This window comes from Coniosporium apollinis (genome assembly GCF_000281105.1).
Source record: "Coniosporium apollinis CBS 100218 chromosome Unknown supercont1.1, whole genome shotgun sequence".
NCBI classification, from domain to species: domain Eukaryota; kingdom Fungi; phylum Ascomycota; class Dothideomycetes; genus Coniosporium; species Coniosporium apollinis.
Window position 1 is genome coordinate 478,655 of NW_006913263.1, and position 17,690 is coordinate 496,344.

At 55.0% G+C, this 17,690-nt stretch overlaps 9 protein-coding genes across 9 annotated transcripts; 6 read left to right on the forward strand and 3 right to left on the reverse strand.

Moving 5' to 3' along the window:
- Positions 1-582: 582 nt before the first annotated feature.
- W97_00168 (uncharacterized protein) lies at positions 583-1,262 on the reverse strand (the record flags this gene model as incomplete). Its single annotated transcript, XM_007778085.1, has 4 exons — positions 583-768; positions 852-982; positions 1,107-1,209; positions 1,239-1,262. The coding sequence occupies 4 exons, from the start codon at positions 1,260-1,262 to the stop codon at positions 583-585; spliced, it is 444 nt and encodes a 147-aa protein (XP_007776275.1).
- Positions 1,263-1,628: 366 nt separating this feature from the next.
- Positions 1,629-2,599, forward strand: W97_00169 (uncharacterized protein; the record flags this gene model as incomplete). Its single annotated transcript, XM_007778086.1, has 3 exons — positions 1,629-1,700; positions 1,759-1,925; positions 1,984-2,599. The coding sequence occupies 3 exons, from the start codon at positions 1,629-1,631 to the stop codon at positions 2,597-2,599; spliced, it is 855 nt and encodes a 284-aa protein (XP_007776276.1).
- A 1,588-nt stretch (positions 2,600-4,187) lies between these two features.
- W97_00170 (Ras-like protein) lies at positions 4,188-4,975 on the forward strand (the record flags this gene model as incomplete). The annotated part of the gene is made up of 3 exons (XM_007778087.1): positions 4,188-4,308; positions 4,389-4,664; positions 4,737-4,975. 3 exons carry the CDS (start codon positions 4,188-4,190, stop codon positions 4,973-4,975), a joined length of 636 nt encoding a protein of 211 aa, XP_007776277.1.
- Positions 4,976-6,028: 1,053 nt separating this feature from the next.
- On the forward strand, positions 6,029-6,950 carry W97_00171 (uncharacterized protein; the record flags this gene model as incomplete). The annotated part of the gene is made up of 2 exons (XM_007778088.1): positions 6,029-6,046; positions 6,102-6,950. The coding sequence occupies 2 exons, from the start codon at positions 6,029-6,031 to the stop codon at positions 6,948-6,950; spliced, it is 867 nt and encodes a 288-aa protein (XP_007776278.1).
- A 910-nt stretch (positions 6,951-7,860) lies between these two features.
- W97_00172 (uncharacterized protein) lies at positions 7,861-10,562 on the forward strand (the record flags this gene model as incomplete). The annotated part of the gene is made up of 2 exons (XM_007778089.1): positions 7,861-8,747; positions 8,828-10,562. 2 exons carry the CDS (start codon positions 7,861-7,863, stop codon positions 10,560-10,562), a joined length of 2,622 nt encoding a protein of 873 aa, XP_007776279.1.
- Positions 10,563-11,103: 541 nt separating this feature from the next.
- On the reverse strand, positions 11,104-12,094 carry W97_00173 (uncharacterized protein; the record flags this gene model as incomplete). Its single annotated transcript, XM_007778090.1, has 4 exons — positions 11,104-11,296; positions 11,409-11,578; positions 11,705-11,933; positions 11,985-12,094. The coding sequence occupies 4 exons, from the start codon at positions 12,092-12,094 to the stop codon at positions 11,104-11,106; spliced, it is 702 nt and encodes a 233-aa protein (XP_007776280.1).
- An 848-nt stretch (positions 12,095-12,942) lies between these two features.
- On the reverse strand, positions 12,943-13,380 carry W97_00174 (uncharacterized protein; the record flags this gene model as incomplete). The annotated part of the gene is made up of 1 exon (XM_007778091.1): positions 12,943-13,380. One exon carries the CDS (start codon positions 13,378-13,380, stop codon positions 12,943-12,945), a length of 438 nt encoding a protein of 145 aa, XP_007776281.1.
- A 596-nt stretch (positions 13,381-13,976) lies between these two features.
- On the forward strand, positions 13,977-15,290 carry W97_00175 (protein phosphatase; the record flags this gene model as incomplete). The annotated part of the gene is made up of 2 exons (XM_007778092.1): positions 13,977-14,389; positions 14,444-15,290. The coding sequence occupies 2 exons, from the start codon at positions 13,977-13,979 to the stop codon at positions 15,288-15,290; spliced, it is 1,260 nt and encodes a 419-aa protein (XP_007776282.1).
- A 436-nt stretch (positions 15,291-15,726) lies between these two features.
- On the forward strand, positions 15,727-17,512 carry W97_00176 (uncharacterized protein; the record flags this gene model as incomplete). Its single annotated transcript, XM_007778093.1, has 3 exons — positions 15,727-15,857; positions 16,079-16,210; positions 16,300-17,512. The coding sequence occupies 3 exons, from the start codon at positions 15,727-15,729 to the stop codon at positions 17,510-17,512; spliced, it is 1,476 nt and encodes a 491-aa protein (XP_007776283.1).
- Between the last annotated feature and the right edge of the window lie 178 nt (positions 17,513-17,690).

A 17,690-nucleotide genomic window follows, 5' to 3' on the forward strand; every position in this document is an offset into this window, starting at 1 on the left:
AGCAGCAGCAGCAGCAGCAGCAGCAGCATCAACATCAGCAGGGCTTGGGTCATGTGGGTGGGGACCAGTTGATGCAGGATCCGGGTCAGGATGGAGGGCATGTGGCGTTAGATGACTTTATGAATCTGGATGACATCGAGCAGATGGAGCAGAGCGGGTTGCCGGGCTTCGGGCAGGAGTATGGCGGGCAGGAGCATAGCTACTTTTGAGCGGTTGGGATACCCCGGATCTTTTTGCTGTGGCGCTTGAGCGACAGATAGGGTGTACGTGTAGGATAGGTTGAACCTGGACAAAGACTCACCAGTTAAGTTGGTTTTGCGGCGGCGGAGACGCTCGTATCCGCTCCCCATTTGCACAGCTCGGGTTTCACCTAAAGGTGCGTGTACAAGAGGTTATACAGCTTCGTGGAAACTACCGCCGAACATTGACTCATCTGATCATTCAACGTTCCCTGGGCAAGTCCTCTGCTACGCCTGTTACTTCGGCTGTGTCCGCCGAAGATGCTGGCCTCAAGAAGGCCTCGAACGCCTCATCCAGCCTTTTGGTTTCTCATTCATTGTCCCTCCCATCACTCCACCGATCTCACCCCTTCAGCAGTTCTTCAATCTCCTCAAGCTCCTCGGCCTCCTTCATCTCAATGATCCGCCCCACCTCAGCTGTATTCCGCATCAGCTCCTTGGCGCCCGCATACACCATCCGCAGCTCGGCATTACACGTCACTGGCATGTAGTATATCATCACGTACGGCACTGATAGTCTGCCTGATTCCTGAGACAATACAACGGTGTCAGATTCGGCCATTCTGTCTTCAGGCGTAGCGGAGGGGGAGGCTGAGACAATGAGGGACGTACGAGGGTCAGAGGGTACGAGAGCAGTACGAAGCGCGGCGAGTGGTCTGGTAGCTCTTCGGCGAGCGACTGCATGTCCCTATAAATACTGTCGTCTGCTTGCTCGATCTCGAGGGTTTTCTTGTCGATCTGGTCTTTCTTGGGCGGTGTGTCAGCCGGGATTGGTGGGGGAATGAGAGGAGTAGATCTAGGGGGTTACGGATGGAGTGTGGACAGAGTAGTGAGAAGAGGGGAGATGGAGAAGGAGCGAGTGCGTACAGATAACGGCTTGCGGGTCTCTGGCGCGTGAGGTGCCTAGGCGGAATTTGCGCAGCTTGTCTTTGGTTTCTTGGGAGAAGGTGTAGAGGCGGGCTTCTGAGGACTAGTATAGGGTTAGCACTTAACAGGTACGAATGCCGCGCCGTCTCCTACCATCTCGAATATGTGCTTATAGAGGGGACGCAGTGGGTTCTAAGGTATATAAGTGCGAACAGTAGATGCCTTAGAGTACCTAGATGGCTTCTGGTAGGGCTGACGAGAGGTCTGGCGGGGCGGAAGCTTCCCCAGAAGCATGACTCGCGCACATGCATGGTCTGGCGCTCCAGGTCTCGCTTTCCGTTGCACGCATCATCGTCCTCAGGCACAAGAATCCACAAGAATCCACCCTCTCAACCCATGTTCGGACGATTGAACCAGCTCGCTAGACACCTCACACGACCTCTCCCAAACTACGCGCACCGCTCAGCAGCAGCCACCAGAAGCGGTCTCACAGGGTGCATTAGTCCGACAACATCATCGGCAATGGCACAGCAGAAGAGCATGATCCACACCGCAGGATGCATAATCATAGGCGATGAGGTTCTAGGCGGCAAGGTCACTACCAACGCATTGGACAAAAGCGACTGGCGCATGCTGAGCGCCCTTAGTGCAGACCGTCGACACCAACTCCGCCTACCTTGCTAAGTTCTGCTTCTCGCTGGGCATGAACCTCAAGCGCATAGAAGTGATAGGAGATGACGAGGCAGAGATTATAGAAGCTGCACAGAGGATGTCGAAGAACTACGATTTCGTTGTGACATCCGGAGGCATTGGGCCGACGTGAGTGCTGGTTGCTCTAGGGTATTATATTGACAGCGCTGATCGCAACGCCCTGCAGACACGACGATATCACGTACCAGTCAATAGCCAAAGCCTTCAATCTGCCATTGAAGCTGTACGAGCCAGCGTTCGAGAGGATGAAGCGGCTCTCGAAGCCACACCCGTCGCAACCAAACTTCGACTGGGATACGCCCTCTCCGGCGCTCACCGCAAAGCTACGCATGATAGAGCTGCCAATTGACGAGTCTAAGAACCCAGACGAGCAAGTTATATTCGTCGACGACAATCTATGGGTACCCGTCAGTGTAGTGAACGGCAACATCCACATTCTGCCAGGAGTTCCGAGACTGTTTGAGAGGATGATCGATGGTCTGAAGCCGATGCTACTGCCGCGGCTGACAGATCCTGAAGGAAAAGGAGTCTATCGGATACTTTTCTCGACGCCGCTAGCAGAGAGTGCTGTTGCCGGTTATCTGACTGAACTGGCCGCAAAGGCGGAGCCAAAGGGCGTTAAGGTCGGGAGCTACCCGCGATGGGGGAAGTCACGCAACACGGTGACCCTTGTCGGACGAGACTTGGATTTCATGGAGAGTTTGGTACCGGAAGTTGAGAAAGGAGTGCAGGGTAAGAGAGTCAGTGTTGAAGGCGAAGATGACTCGGACATAGAGAAGTAGTAAGGCGCCAATATTGAAGAAGTGCGGGATGAGGTCGTTGTACATAGACGCATTGATTCGAGTCCGTTAGTTGTTACTGTCGCCAGTATTGTTCTTTGAGTCACGTTCCCCAGTATCAACCCCTGAACAGTGATTCTACGCCAAGCCGGGGTCCCTGAGGAGGAGGGGGAAGCAGGATGGCCCCCCGGCTCAAACGCCGGCCCATCCCGTTGCTTTCTTGAATCCCAGAAGCAATGTTTCCCACGTGCTGTAGCCGTTGACAATGAGCCGAAGCTCCCGAGGTCCTCATGATCAAAGAGAGGAGCGTCGAAAGTCTGACTGACGTTGTTTGTCTTCGGCTTGACATCATGTGCCGGCCGGTACGTACCAGAAGGCGTCGCCCAGACCCCACGCTTCGGGAAGCCTTGTGCAGAGGATACTGGATGAGGCTTGCGCCCTCTCGCCAACCCGCGTCGACTCGAGATCCCATGACTTAGGGCGCAAATTTTTCAAGATGGCTCAGGATGTTGCGCGTTGTGAAATCCAAGCACCACAACGCCGTGGCGTGGAATCTAAACTTTTACGCTTCTGCCCTACGGCGACAGCCTCGCCGCACAGCCTGCCGTCCCTTTGCCGTGCCGCCGGCAGCCCGTCGTTGCTCTTGCCTGCAAAGATTCAAGATGATTCTCATTGTTGTGCGCGGGAAAAGGGGTCGCATTCCTCTGGCTCTCTACCCGCTATCGAAACAAGACCGCAAAGCGAACAGAACAGTCAATAGCGTCTGCAATACGGTGATGCTGCCGTGATGAGAGACCGCATTGGCCTCCTTCGCGCCTGTGGGACAGCAGGCGAATCTGAGGCTTTCGTGGGGAGAAGCGAGCGCTCGCGCCGTGGGCGGCCGTTCAAGCTCGACACAAGCAGCTTGGAGGCGCGGCAACAAAGAACCCGGGCTGCTTGCCTTCCTATCCGTTCCGCAGGACGTCTCCGGGCTCTTCAATGCTGCCAGAACTCACGCGACATCGTTGAATATCGGGACACTGGGCCAATAGGAGACGTACGGCGTGTCAGTTTTAATGGTCATATCGCGCAGCAAGACGCAAAACGTAGTTAGTGGTTGTGTATTGAAGGCGGCAGGACCCTGTCAAGCTGTCCAGTCCTCTTTGGGCGTGGTTTTTGCACGAACCCTGGCCTTTCTAATCGAATCAGCAACCCTGTCCAATTTGGTCCCGAAAGCGGCCAAAGCTTAAGGCTCTTGGGCCTGCAAACCCGGGCTCGTCCAACACGTCCACCAGAACACCTTCGCCTTCGAACCCAAACACCTCCTCAAACAGGACATCAATTGCCCAACTCGCTCCACTCACTCCATCCCGTCGTCGACCCCGCAACGAAGAATCGCATCTCCCGCCGTACCTTCGTTCCATCCCCGCCACCTGCCCTCTCGATCGACAGAAGCTCGGCATTTCGCGAACAAGCGCCCACAGCCCTGGGACGACGAAGAACCACCCCTTGCGTCTACCATAACTCAATTTAACATCGATACGAGATGACTTCGAGGGTAACTGCCCGGGACGTTCCAAGATCTGGAGACCGAGCGCTGACAAGATCATCGATGCAGTTCCTCCGCGAATACAAACTCGTGGTTGTAGGAGGCGGCGGCGTGGGCAAATCCTGCTTGACCATTCAACTCATACAAAGCCACTTTGTTGATGAGTACGATCCTACCATCGAAGGTCCGTCCCCTTTGCTGCGCCCCTACCAGGAAACTCTCCGCCTCGAACATCAAGTAGCTAACGATATTCTGCCGCATCAGACTCCTACCGCAAGCAGTGCGTGATTGACGATGAGGTGGCGCTATTGGACGTTCTCGACACAGCGGGCCAGGAAGAGTACTCAGCGATGAGGGAGCAGTACATGCGAACCGGCGAAGGCTTCCTACTGGTCTACTCAATAACATCGCGGCAATCATTCGAAGAGATCCAGACGTTCCAGCAGCAGATACTGCGGGTGAAGGACAAGGACTACTTCCCAATAATCGTTGTGGGCAACAAGTGCGATCTAGAGGGCGAGCGACAAGTGTCAACTGAAGGTCTGTGTCGCCCCCCCCCTTCCCCTTGACCTCAGAATGAACAAAGGGTTTCTGACGTTTCTTTGGATATAGAGGGCAAGGCTCTGGCACGGTCGTTCGGCTGCAAGTTTATCGAGACGTCAGCGAAGTCGCGCATCAACGTCGACAACGCCTTTTACGACATCGTGAGAGAGATCCGCCGGTACAACAGGGAAATGTCATCCTACCCGTCAGGAGTACCAGCATCAGGCAACCACAACGGGCCGACAGACCGGATCGATATGGAGAAGGAAGAGAGGGAGAAGGGATGCTGTGGTTGCACAGTGATGTAAGCACTGCCAGGATCTTGAAGGAAACATCGCATCACGTGCTATTGGCAAACCCATCTCAGCTACCGCCTTATGCTGGCCTTTTGGTCACGGGCGCGCAGTAAGAACATCATTTGCCGGGTTACGAGGAGTCACATCTCCGCTGGCTCTATACCATGCGCCTAGGGAGCATCGCATTCGGTCCGTTCACCGGTCCGCCCACCCTTTTCGTTTGTCACCGGTTCATCTCTGTTTGGTACGCCGGTGTTGATCAAGGTGTTTCGTTTGTGTGATTTTAGTATGGGGATATTGCAACCAGGGTGCCAAGGGTGCCACTTGTCCAGCCGAGGAGTGGGTTTCGAGGATTTCTGTATCGGGCGATTCCTGTGCTTTCATCGTCACACTTTGGGCTTGGGACCTGGAGCGTTTTCGATACATTTCGAGATACGTTATCATTACACGATGTGGAGCGTCAATACAGGTAGATTCGAGATGTCATCAGCATACGTGCATTGTCGTTGGCCCTTCTACTAGATGCAGCAGCTTACCCTTGCCCCTATCATCAGTACTCCATGCTCTGTCAAGCGTGGAGGAATAGTATGCTTTAAGCATCCGGGCTACGATAATCGTCACGTGACAGGTACATGACTTCCTCAACCGGTTACTCTGAAGATGGAGAAGGCCCTTGAGGAGCTGTCTCTACCAGCGTTTTTCGGGATTCATCCATCGAAGATTTTCCGTCTGTCTGAAGTGCCATTCCGAATTGTCGGGCTTCAGGGTCGTTTAAACCTGGTCCGCTTACAGTAGCGTTCCATGCGTCAGGCATGCTTAACAAACAACCACTCTGAACTTCTCAATTTGTCACCCGTCGCTTGAAATGCGTGCTCGGACGAAGAATGAAATTCTAATTGTGAAAATTGCTGCCTCAGGAGTAGCATCGATCAACACGAGTCATTGTTTGAGCCCTTCCGTCCCGGGAAAGCAGCCTCGATCCCGAAATCCAAGGTCCGAACATGCACATTTTCTTCACCCACAGAGACTGGAGTGGACATGACTTTGCTTGCTACTGACATAACTATGGATTCCAACACAGCCGTAAGGCCAAACTTCCACTCACTTTCCCATGGTCATGGGCTGATTTTCGCGGCAGAAGAACAATCTCACTCGCATCCGCGACAACCAGCGCCGCTCGCGCGCCCGGCGGAAAGAGTACCTGCAAGAACTAGAGACCAAGTACCGGAACTGCGAGCAGATTGGTGCTGAGGCGTCTGCGGAACTACAGACAGCTGCTCGGCGCGTCTTGGAAGAGAACAAGCGGCTACGCGCGCTGCTGCGACAGAAGGGCGTTTCCGAGGACGAGATCGATACGTTCACGGAAGATGGATTGGACAACCCTCAGTGTCCGCCGGTGGGGGTGTCGCTAGACTTGATGCTGGGAAGGAGGAGGCCATGTCCGGCAGACGCAAGATGCGGGACAGAAGTCCCGAATCCATCACCCAATCCTACGCTGCCGGTGCCGCCAGTGCCTGCGGTGTCACAACATCAAGCGCGTATGGCGTGTTCCGCTATTGAGCCTCGACCGGTCCCGTTGCTGCACCATACAAGTTCCTCGTCGATTGAGTCGAGCTCTGTAGCAACACCAGCACCAGACACTTCATATACATCAGTCGTTGGCAGTTACCCCTTACCACCGACAACTGCGAACCTTGCTTACACTGTGGACACGTACCATCCCGCAGGCCATCACTATGGTGCGCCGATGGATAGCCTCTGGCCCGCAGTCTCTGACGTTCCCGTTCCGGTCACCCCAGACGTGGACTACGGCAGCACCTCTTCCTGCGTCTACGCCGCAAACATTATCCGGAGCATGAGATCGGACGTTGGCATCGAGCTTGAAGCTGATCTTGGGTGCAATCCTGCTGGCACGGATTGCGAGGTCAACAATGTCACAGTATTCGACGTGATGGACAAGTACTCCGCGCAACGAATGTCATTGTGAAATCGGACCCAGGTCATCATCTCCATGCGCCATCGCAAAGGCGGAATGCGATTCAAGTGCGACTTTCGAATGACGATGTGGTGGCCCACCATGTGGACGGACCATTACGGATGATCGCAGCTCCATGGCGACGACGTCCGAGGAAGAGATTTTCGAGCCGCGGAGTCACCATCGCTGCGTCGGATCCAGAAATGGCTTCAGTTTGCAAATGACGGTGCTCGATTTTACCGGACGAATTTACCAAAGAAGCAAGCGAACCCATGGAGACGGCTATGCCGGAGCATGAGCAGCCCTGGGAGCTGGCTGCAGAGAAGATTGTCAACCCGTTTTGTGCGAACACCACTGGTCAAGCAAACGGCAACTGGCTGTAGGACGATCCAAAACATCTATTTGATCCGGGCTCCGCCGCTCAATGATGAACCTCTTAGGGCACGAACTGAACGCCTGCGGAATACATTCGAGGTGACTGGATATACAGAAGCAATCTAACAGTGAGTCGTCACGTTGCTTATCTGGATGGTGGCGCTAGAATAGGCTCGTAGTTCTGTAAGGCGTGTATTGAGGCTTCTCAGGTGAGATGGAGAGAACAGGCACCATTCCATTGTCTATGGCATGCGCCTTTACAGCCATACGCAATCTATATTGTTCAATATTGAATGAATCACGACATGGCTCTTTCAGTTTTCGCTTCCCTTTCATGCTCCTGTTCATTCTCTTTGGTGCGCCATTGTTGACCCATTGTCCGGCCTTGAATGGCAAACCATTCTCTTACCCGTCCATTGTCGAGTCCCAAGCCATGTAAAACGAAGCAAGGTCCTCAACTATGAGGCCTGATTATCGAGGTCAAACATCTTTTTACCGATCTGTCTTGACTATCTATTATCCCAAACATTGATCACTGAAGCAAAAAATGTCACCCAAGCGCAAAGCTTCAGGAGATGCGGAGGCAGGACCTTCGAAGATAGCTAAGACTAGCAGCACCTCGAACAACAATGAGCAAGCTTCAGCTTCACCGACCGCAGCAACCGCACCGCAGGATGACTCTGCTGGGCAGAATCCCACTACGGTGCTAGCCCCGGGCCAAGCGCAAGACCAGCAAATCTCAGTGACAGCCCAACCTGACAGCCAAGCACAAACTCTGCCCGCTTTACCAACAGATGCAGTCGCACCGCAAACTAATACTGCTAGCCAGGGTTCCGCTACGTTGCCCACCCCTGATCAAGCACAAGACCAGCAGACCCCAACGACAGCCCAGCCTGACATCCAAGCACAAGCTGTGCCCCAAGATGAGCATTTCGTAGCGGACGGCATCCGCTATAACTCACCGCCCGGCACCCAGGCCACGTTCGTCCTGCCAAATCAAAGATCGGCTCAGATCTGGTCCCCTTTGACTGTGCTACCTTACGACATCCTAGAACCAGTGCCACGCAGATTTACGCGTCAAGCAGCGGCTGCTGAGAAGGTGCGAATCGGCCGAGAACATGAGGTTCGACTTAGGCTTGTCCGAGCGGCGTCCTTCGCAGCCCGCCGGCTCTTCTCGCGGATCCGTCACCTTAAGCGCAAGGATGGGACCTTTCAAGGCGGCTTTTGCAAGGAAGCCACTGATCCGAAAGCCGCGTGCCTGGCCTACTTGCAACCGAGCGATTCCCTATGGGAGATCAACGAAGAAGGTCATCCTGTTCACGAGGATGGGACGCTCATCACCGACGATGAGATGAGACAGGCCGGCTACGATCTGTCGAAGGAGAAGCACGGCGTCGAGAGCCTGATAGTGGACAGCGACATCAAATTCAGGATGTGAGTATCTTCACCGTTTCCTACTGTCTTCATCATGTTATGGAAGGTCGATTTATGATCGGTTTGCTGACTATGAACAGCGCACGTAACCAGCCTAAGGACACTTCCAGTCCCGCGGCAGAACTGCCGGAGCACCTCCGCGACGTGCACCTAATCATCCGGCGCCTGCCTGCAAGCTGCACGAAGCACAGCTGCGAGGCTGCTGGATTTTTCTTGGAGACAGGTCAGCTCGCCGCAACGAAGCTCAATGGCCAGCTTCTCTCCCAGCTGCAGCCGCAGGCGGGCTCGAAAGCGCCGTACCTGTACGGACCGCTCATCGGGTTCAACGTCATCGAGTTTTACGGCCTTCCAATCTTCTTCTGGCGGAGACCCAAGGACCGTGCATACAAAATTGAACCCGGCACGCCTGCCGGAGACGCCGCGGATCCCAAATCCAAGGACGATACTGTGCCCGAAAAGGATTACAACCTCGTCCATGAGCTTTTGGTGCCAGTCGTCGCTGACGCGGGTGCAGAGACACCACCACCGGATGTGCCGGCAGACCCGCCGCAAGAGCCGCCGCAGGACCAGCCTTCCACACAGGCAAACAGCTTATCAGCTTCAATGTCCAAAGCAGACCTTGAGAAGCTGAACTGTGTACTCCGTGCACAGTCCTGGCCAGTGCGGAAGGCCCCTGAGAACGCCGATGAGCAGACTATCGATAAACACCCTTGTTCCCACTATGAGGCTGGTTTATTCAGATGGCGCAATGCATTCCGCCAGCATGCGGGGGAGTCGTTCGAAAAAACTCCATGGAATGGATATCTAACGGATGATCACTGTTTCCTAGCCATCGCCGCTGTCACAGAGGCTATCACTCAGTGGGGGGCTCATGCATTCGGTGTGGCAGAACCTGGCTGCACGATCTCAAGAGTATTTGATGCGGATACGGGCTATCGAGCAACGCGACCTAGGAAACCTCTAGTTCTTCCCGTTCTTGTCAAACACCCGGACGAGATACACAATCACTTTTTCCTAGCGATTGTCCACATCCGCGAACAAGATCCGAAGGGAAGACCTCAACTGCTCTGGTTCGACAGCGCCACAGAATGGCCGCATGGGCCGAACAAAGATCCCAAGGTGCTCCGTTCAGTGCGCAGATGGATTAACTACTTGCAATGGTCTCGTCCCGGAAGCATTGGCGATGGAACCGTACCAAAGCTGCAGATCCATAACATGCCCACGGCTCAGCAGACCAACGGGGACTCTTGCGGCATTCACACAATCTTAAACGCTTGGGCGTGGTGTATTACTTTGCGGCCCAACCCTTCTTTCGTAGCCGACGAGGCATTCTACAAAGCGGCAGCTGAGATCATTGATCTCGCTATCGCAGGGTACATGGACTTCTGGACGATATATGCTTTCCTCAAGTGTAAGAACTATGTTCTTGGAAATTACGACATGACCAACCAGCGCCATTTCCCGGTTACCAGAGGCTTCCGCAACACTCAGGACTTGGTGTGTCTCTTCAACCACATCAGGCACGTGGAGAACGTGGAAGCTGGCTTCGCGCTTGCCAGCGATGACGATCCGTATGTGTTCAACCAGGGTGCCCAGGATGGCATGATCCCCTTAATCACCACTAGCTCCTCGCAGGGAGTGACTGCGGCGGGTGTGGCACCTGCCGGACTCGAAGCACCGCCTGTACAACACGACGTAGTAACATCTTTTTTCGTAGCTGCCGGTATTGAAATTGATAGCGGACTGGGGAAGGACTTTATGAGATGGTTCGAGCGAATGGAGAAGCTTGCTGCTAAGCCGCAGGGAGGAACCTGAAGTAGATTGTAGATGTTTTATAGTATGTTTTCCTCATCAATCGTGTAATCAGTAAGGCTTTGTTAAAGCTCTGCTGATCCATAGTAAGCTGTAGCACCGTATGAAGATTTGTCACGTACAACTACACTAGCATAACGTGCCCGTTGTGGGAAGCTTGAGAGCACTTTGATTTCGTCTCGCTGCCGAATGATGCGCGGCGGCGTTTGGATGACATGCTTTCGGTGGCCTTTACCCTGTCTTTATGCTGAGACTTCAGTGACGGGATAGTTCGTTGCTTGATGAGCCTTGAGAATATCTGATGAAACCGCGCCCTGTATGAGCCTCTTGCTTTGGCGCGGAACTCTCTCCATTTAACTATTCAGTCACCAGTTGACTGATAGAGCTCACGAACGGTTTCTTCTGCTACGAAGCAGCAACAGCTCTGGCTTGTTGGCATGAAAGAAGCGGCGAGCCCAGTCCGCAAGCAGCAGAAGAGTTCTCTGCGCCATTTGATAAAAGTCGCCATTCTTCGATGAAGGTGAACCAATGTGGATCCACGGCCCTAACGCATGGTTTCACCATTCGCGGCCATGGAACTCGTAGCTTGTCGCTGCCATGTCAAATGCTTGATAGCGATGCTACTGCTGACCGGAACTAGGGTTAGATCGATGGCGGAGGTAATCGCGGGTAGCGCTGAGCGAACAGTCTCGGTCGCTGGTACGATCTTGGAGATTTCAGATATCGAAGGTTGCTCACTGTAGCTGTCTTAGTGTTCGAGAATATCTAGAACGGGGGATGGTACGGCAAGCTTCCAAATATGAGCAAGCGACGCATCTTGTGCTCTACACCTATCGTCACCGTCCGAACCATCCTCCAAATAGACTCCCGCCTGCTCCACCTTCCCCTCTCCTACTCGCCTCTTTCCGGATCCACGTCCTCAGAAGCTCCCTGTTCTTGAGCTCCTCTAACCTCGTGATACGTGTCTCCATTTGCGGTTCTGCCCGACTGAACGCCAGTAATGTTGGGATCGAGTTGATCTACCGGCATAACAGAGTCAGCATAAGCACTGCGAGCTCTCAATCCCACACCCGCACTCCTATCTCAGCGTTTCTATCCCCCCAATATTCCCCTACCCCCTTCCCCCTTCCCACACCACCACTCACCATGAACCTAACCCCCATATCCCCAATCGTCATCGCGTCCAGCTCCACTTCCGCATACCCCACGCCCCCCTCCTGCTCTCCCACCCCCTCCTCCTCAACCAGCTCCCTCAGTATCGGCGCGACCTCGCCGCAAGACGGACACCACGACGCGGTCCATAGCGTCAGCAGCGGTCTGCTGCTATGCGTTGAGCTGAGGTTGAGGGTGTGCAGCTCGTCGGGGGTGCGGATGCTGCTGAGGCATCAGCGCGGTCGACGGGAGGAGGGAGAGTGGGTGGGATACGAAGTGTAGATGCGGTTTTTGGCGGCGAGGACGGGAGTGTGGGAGAAGGGTCGTGTGGCGTGGTGGACTGGGATAGTGATGCGACGGGGGATTTGCTTGAGGAGTGTCATGGTTGCTCGACGTATGGTGGTGCGCCAATTGGCTCTCGCGTTGTGGTTTGCATTAAGAGTTCTGGATCACATGACGTCACAGCTATAAAGCGTCCATCTGGGGATGCCATTTCCTTAAGCATGCCTCTTGGGGTTGGAAATGCTTCTTCGGTATTCAAGTCCGCTTCATGTCATCGTTCTTGTCTGCTGTTTCTAGCGATACGGAGTAAGATACAGAAGCGAAAGCTTTGAAGACCTTATGGGCAAGGGATCGAACAGGGGAAGTACTTCAGAGCTGGATGAGCTTCGCCACAAGTCTCGAAACACACCATCCATTGAAAGCATGCCGGCGATGAGTTCTGCAGAATGATACGCATTTGAATGATACCAGCGGACATGCTCGGAGAGACCACCGGATACAAGGAACGCAAATACGCAGTCGAACCTCCAGCAAGAACAACGCAGAGACGCATCAGCAGCGCCCTAAACACCAAGAGCAAGAATCCCAGAGCCAGTTCCTTGGAGTCGTGACCCGCGCCTTCGATTTAACTTCGCGATTGTAGGGGCTGCTTCTCCACCGCCCTCTTCATAATCGGCGTTGGTAGTTTGCTTGGCTAGCCGTTCTCAGCTACTCCTCGATCTTGAGCGCCCGTTGATGGTCTCCTCTACAATCTGCGGGTCTGGCAGGTCAAAGCGGGGGGAGCGTAGACAGCCAGGTTACTTACCCCAAGTTGACAGCTCAACGAGTAAGACCTCCGTACTTTGAGAAACCGATCGTATATCCAAATGCCATCAAGTGCACATTAACGCCCTCTCCCATGCTCCCATCCAATGCCGCCGTAACACTTGATAACACACCCACATTTGCCTTATTCGCTGCCCTCCGGCCCTCTGTTTCGCACAGTTTCAATCCTAACCACTGGCCCTGGCCTCTCATTCTTCTGAAACCCAAACACCTGCCCAATCAGCCCACCCGGTTTCGGCACCGGACACTCTCTCGCTCTTCGCCTGTCCCAGCCGTCCTCGTCTAAAGGACTCTCTGTCGCCTTAGACTCCTCCACCGCCGGCGCCTCGCTCGCCAAAGGCTGCGCACCAGCCACAGCAGGCTCCTCATCGACGACCTTCCGCCTCCTTCGCCGCCGTCGTCCCGAGGGGTCGAGTTCAGGCATGTCGCCGTCTGCGTATTCCCGCGGATTCGCCGGGCAGGGGAGGAGGTGTGGCAGGCCGACTACCAGGAAGGAGGCAAAGAGTGTGGTGGTAAAGAGGGAGGTTGTGAGGCGCGACCGCGGATGGAGATGTGGCGGCATGTTGGAGGAAGGGCCTTCGCAAGAAAGGTTTGCGGGGCGGGGTGGAGGGGGCTATCGTGGGCGCATTGGGGGAGCTTGGGAGGTTGTTGTCAGTGTGACACGCTCCTGTTCAGCAGGGAAGCTTTTTCGTACCCTTCCTTGAGACGGAGCAGGTTGGTGGCCGTCTGCGGGGCGAAGCTGTCGCAGGGTGGTGGTGATGATGCTTTTGATGGATTGAGGTGCGGTCCACTGCCGACCAAGGGACCGCGCGCCAACCCCAACCTTGACTGTCTCATGCGAAAGCTGCCAGTTCGCGGCGCAAAATCCACAAAGAGCTGCTAGTCTCATTCAAATCACTGACAACGTATAGATTCTGCTGATCTCGTCTCATCCGACTCTGTCCATCTTTCTATCCCCCTTATCTGCCACGACGAACAGAACTACACTAGCGCCCAAGCCGACATCATCGCCTTCACGACTCAGCCAAACGATCCGTTGACAGCGAGCACATACTTTCAGCAACCAGGACTAGAGTCGGGACGCGCCAAAGGACCTTCGAAAGCGTCCCAACCACGCGTCGCGCGCCGTGGACTGGCCACCAGACTGGACAGACAGCCATGAGCGACCTGGACAAAGCCATCGCACAACTCCGCGCATGTCGACCGATACCAGAAGCACAGGTGCGGGAGCTATGCTACAAGGCGCGAGAGCTGCTGATAGAGGAGGGAAACGTGGTGGGCGTTGATGCGCCGGTAACAATATGTGGCGACATACACGGCCAGTTCCATGATCTGATGGAGCTCTTCCGCGTCGGCGGCGACGTACCGGACACCAACTACCTTTTCATGGGCGACTTTGTCGACCGCGGCTTCTACTCGCTTGAGTCTTTCCTTTTGCTTCTTTGCTTGAAAGTACGATACCCGGACCGAATAACCCTTATACGGGGGAATCACGAGTCCAGACAGATCACGACCGTTTATGGATTTTACGACGAATGTCTGCGGAAATACGGCAGCGCGAATGTATGGAGGTACGCATATCGCTACGATAGGTCGGATGCCAGCGAAAGACTGACTTGATTCAGATACTGCTGCGACGTCTTCGACTACCTAGCACTTGGCGCACTGGTCACAGGCGCATCTACCAAGCTCGAAGCAACCGGCGCTGGATTCGCCGAGTCATATCCGCAGAACAGCATGCCAGCAGACGATCTAGACATTGAGATCGAGATCCTCAACTCCAACGGCGACATCATGAACCGCTTCCCTCGAAGCCAACCGCAAGCACCTTCCACACCCAAGCCTGAGCCGTCAAGCTCGCCCATCCTGGGCACACCGGCGCGAACAGGCCCTGCAGGCACAGGCGCGTCCGGCTCGAGCTCCGGCTCGTTGTCTAACGACGGCGGCGCTGTCCTGTGCGTACATGGAGGGTTGAGTCCGCTAATAGACACAGTTGACAAGATACGGTTGCTTGACCGCAAGCAGGAGGTGCCGCACGAAGGGGCGATGTGCGATCTGTTATGGTCAGACCCGGATGAGATTGACGGCTGGGGCCTATCACCGCGCGGAGCTGGTTTCCTCTTCGGCGCAGACATCGTCAAGCATTTCAACCACAAGAACGACATCTCGCTGATCGCGCGAGCTCACCAGCTTGTCATGGAGGGCTTCAAGGAGATGTTCGACAGCACGATCGTCACAGTGTGGTCGGCGCCGAACTACTGCTATCGGTGCGGCAACGTTGCCGCCATCTTGGAGCTGGGTGAGGATGGCAGTAATGGCGGCTATGTCGCGAGAAGCAACGGTGATGCTGGGCGGAAAGCGGAGAGGGAGCCCAGGGGCGCTCCTGGAAGGAGGTATCGGGTTTTCGAGGCTGCACCGCAGGATTCAAGAGGTATGCCGGCGAAGAAGCCGGTGGCGGACTACTTCTTGTAATCAGTTGGAGCGCATTCTTGCATACCCCTTTTCGCGTTTGCTACTGGTGCAGTGGCCGCTTGCAGATATGTGGGGAGGATGTCATGTAAGTAAAAGGCTTGGATAGAGTCTGAGTGATCAACATCCGATATAGACGGCTCATTCAGCTCTTCACTGCTCAAAAAGGCATGCATGCTTCTCAGGTCTTCCTGCGCATTCCTCCCTCTTTTCTTCAGTTTCTTGTCACGATGTTCCCCGAGATGGCGTTGGTTCCGCCACTCGCGCGGATCGTTACCCTTACTGACGTCAAATCACGCGCAACATCCGCAACATCGCGACTTCAATAAAAGCCGTCAACTTCTGAACAGAATAACTTCTAATTCTATTCATGACTCTTCTCCAAAGCCTTCGCTCGACTCTACTCTCAAAGATTTCTAAAGCCACCAGCGAATCCAGAATGGTTCAACCATCAGTATCAGATCTCGTGAGGAGCGTAGCGCACAAGCTACCGCCAATCGACGACCCAGAATTTGGTTCACACTTTGATCAGTACGGGCAGGCACGTGTTGTTCTTATTGGTGATGCTAGGTAAGCTGTTCTCGCGTCTGTCTTCAGAAGCCAGGCCTGGAAATGCCTTTCCACTGGCAGGTCAGAGAAGATATCATGGTCAAGCTGTCCGACATTCGAAACACTTCTCAATACCGTCCATGTGCGCCGAAAGAGCTTTCTCAGGACTTCCTGGACCCTCCAGACCGTCATGCCACAATGGCTCAACTCACGAAACCCGAGGACGGCTGAAGCGGGTACAGCAGTGTCGAGGTCTCTCTGTCTGCACACATAGACCTGGTGCCGGTCCTGGTCAACCAAGCTTCAGATGATCTACTTGTACCTTCCAGAGCAATGCGTGGCGGCCCATCTGACACATTCTTCCACACGCTGCGGTACCCATCATCGTCTTTTGCATGTGCCGCTTTCCGAAACCTTGCAGTGTTGCGGGATGCTCTAGACTATATTACTGACCCTGTTCAAGCCACGGCACGTCAGAGTTCTACCGTGCCCGCGCCGCCATCACCCAGCGCCTTGTCGAACAGCATGACTTCAACATCGTAGCCATTGAAGGCGACTGGCCGGACGCTCGCGCCGTCGACCGCTACGTCCGCTACGACCCATCCACCTCTGAGACTTCCAAGCTTCGCGTCTTCGACCACTTCCCACGGTGGATGTGGCGCAACACCGAAGTCCAGGGCTTCGTTGACTGGCTCCGCAAGCACAATGCCCAGCTCTCACCCGGCCAGCGCACCATGTTCATCGGTCTAGATCTGTACAGTATGAGCACATCGATAAAGGCCGTCATCGAGTATCTGGACAAGGTCGACCCGGAGACAGCGGCGGTAGCCAGGAAGCGTTACAGCTGCCTTATCCCCTGGGCCGACGATCCTGCCCAGTACGGCCGCATGGCGATGAGCAAAGGGTACGGACCTTGTGAGGCCGGCGTGATGGCGATGCTTCGAGACCTGATGCAGAAGAGGGCCGACTACGCTCAAGCCGGCAACGATGGGGACGGCTTCCTCGACGCCGAGATGAACGCACGCGTCGTCGCGGACTCGGAGAAGTACTACCGCGCGATGTACTACGGCGACAACCAGTCCTGGAACCTCCGTGATACGCACATGTTCCAGACGCTAGCACGGCTGATGAAGCTGAAGCCGGGTTCCAAGGCCGTTGTCTGGGCGCACAACTCGCATGTGGGCGATGCTAGGGCTACCGCTATGGGCGAGAACAGGGACGAGATCAATCTGGGCCAGCTGTGCCGCAAGCACTTCACCAACCCGGGCGATGTCACCATCATTGGCACCGGCACGGACGGAGGCCCTGACTGCACCGTCGCGGCGGCAGATGAGTGGGACGAGCCGATGAAGGTCATGAAGGTCAACCCGTCCAGGGAGGATAGCTACGAGCGGGTCATGCACAATACAGGCATCCCGTCCTTCACGCTTGATCTGCGCGAAGGCTTCCAGGATGCGGAGGTTCTCAAGGCGCTCGAGAAGCCGAGACTCGAGCGGTTCATCGGGGTCATCTATCGCCCGGATACGGAGCGCTGGAGCCACTACATGAAGGCTTGTCTCACGAAGCAGTTCGATGCCTTCGTCTGGTTCGATAAGAGCAAGGCTGTGCATGCCTTTGAGACGGCGCAGCCGAAGGAGTCACCGTCCAAGGGCGAGACCTATCCGTTTGGCCTGTAGGGTGGGAGTGATGTCACAGCTGTGACATGGGGCGTTTGATGGCTGACATGGCGAAGTGGGTGGTGTCAGGGGATATTTTCAGTCATGGAAGCAAATTTGCATCGGTCCAGGGAGTCGTGTCATACCTAGGCTTACATTGCTGGTGATAATAGTGTTTACCACGGAGTGTAACTTCCGG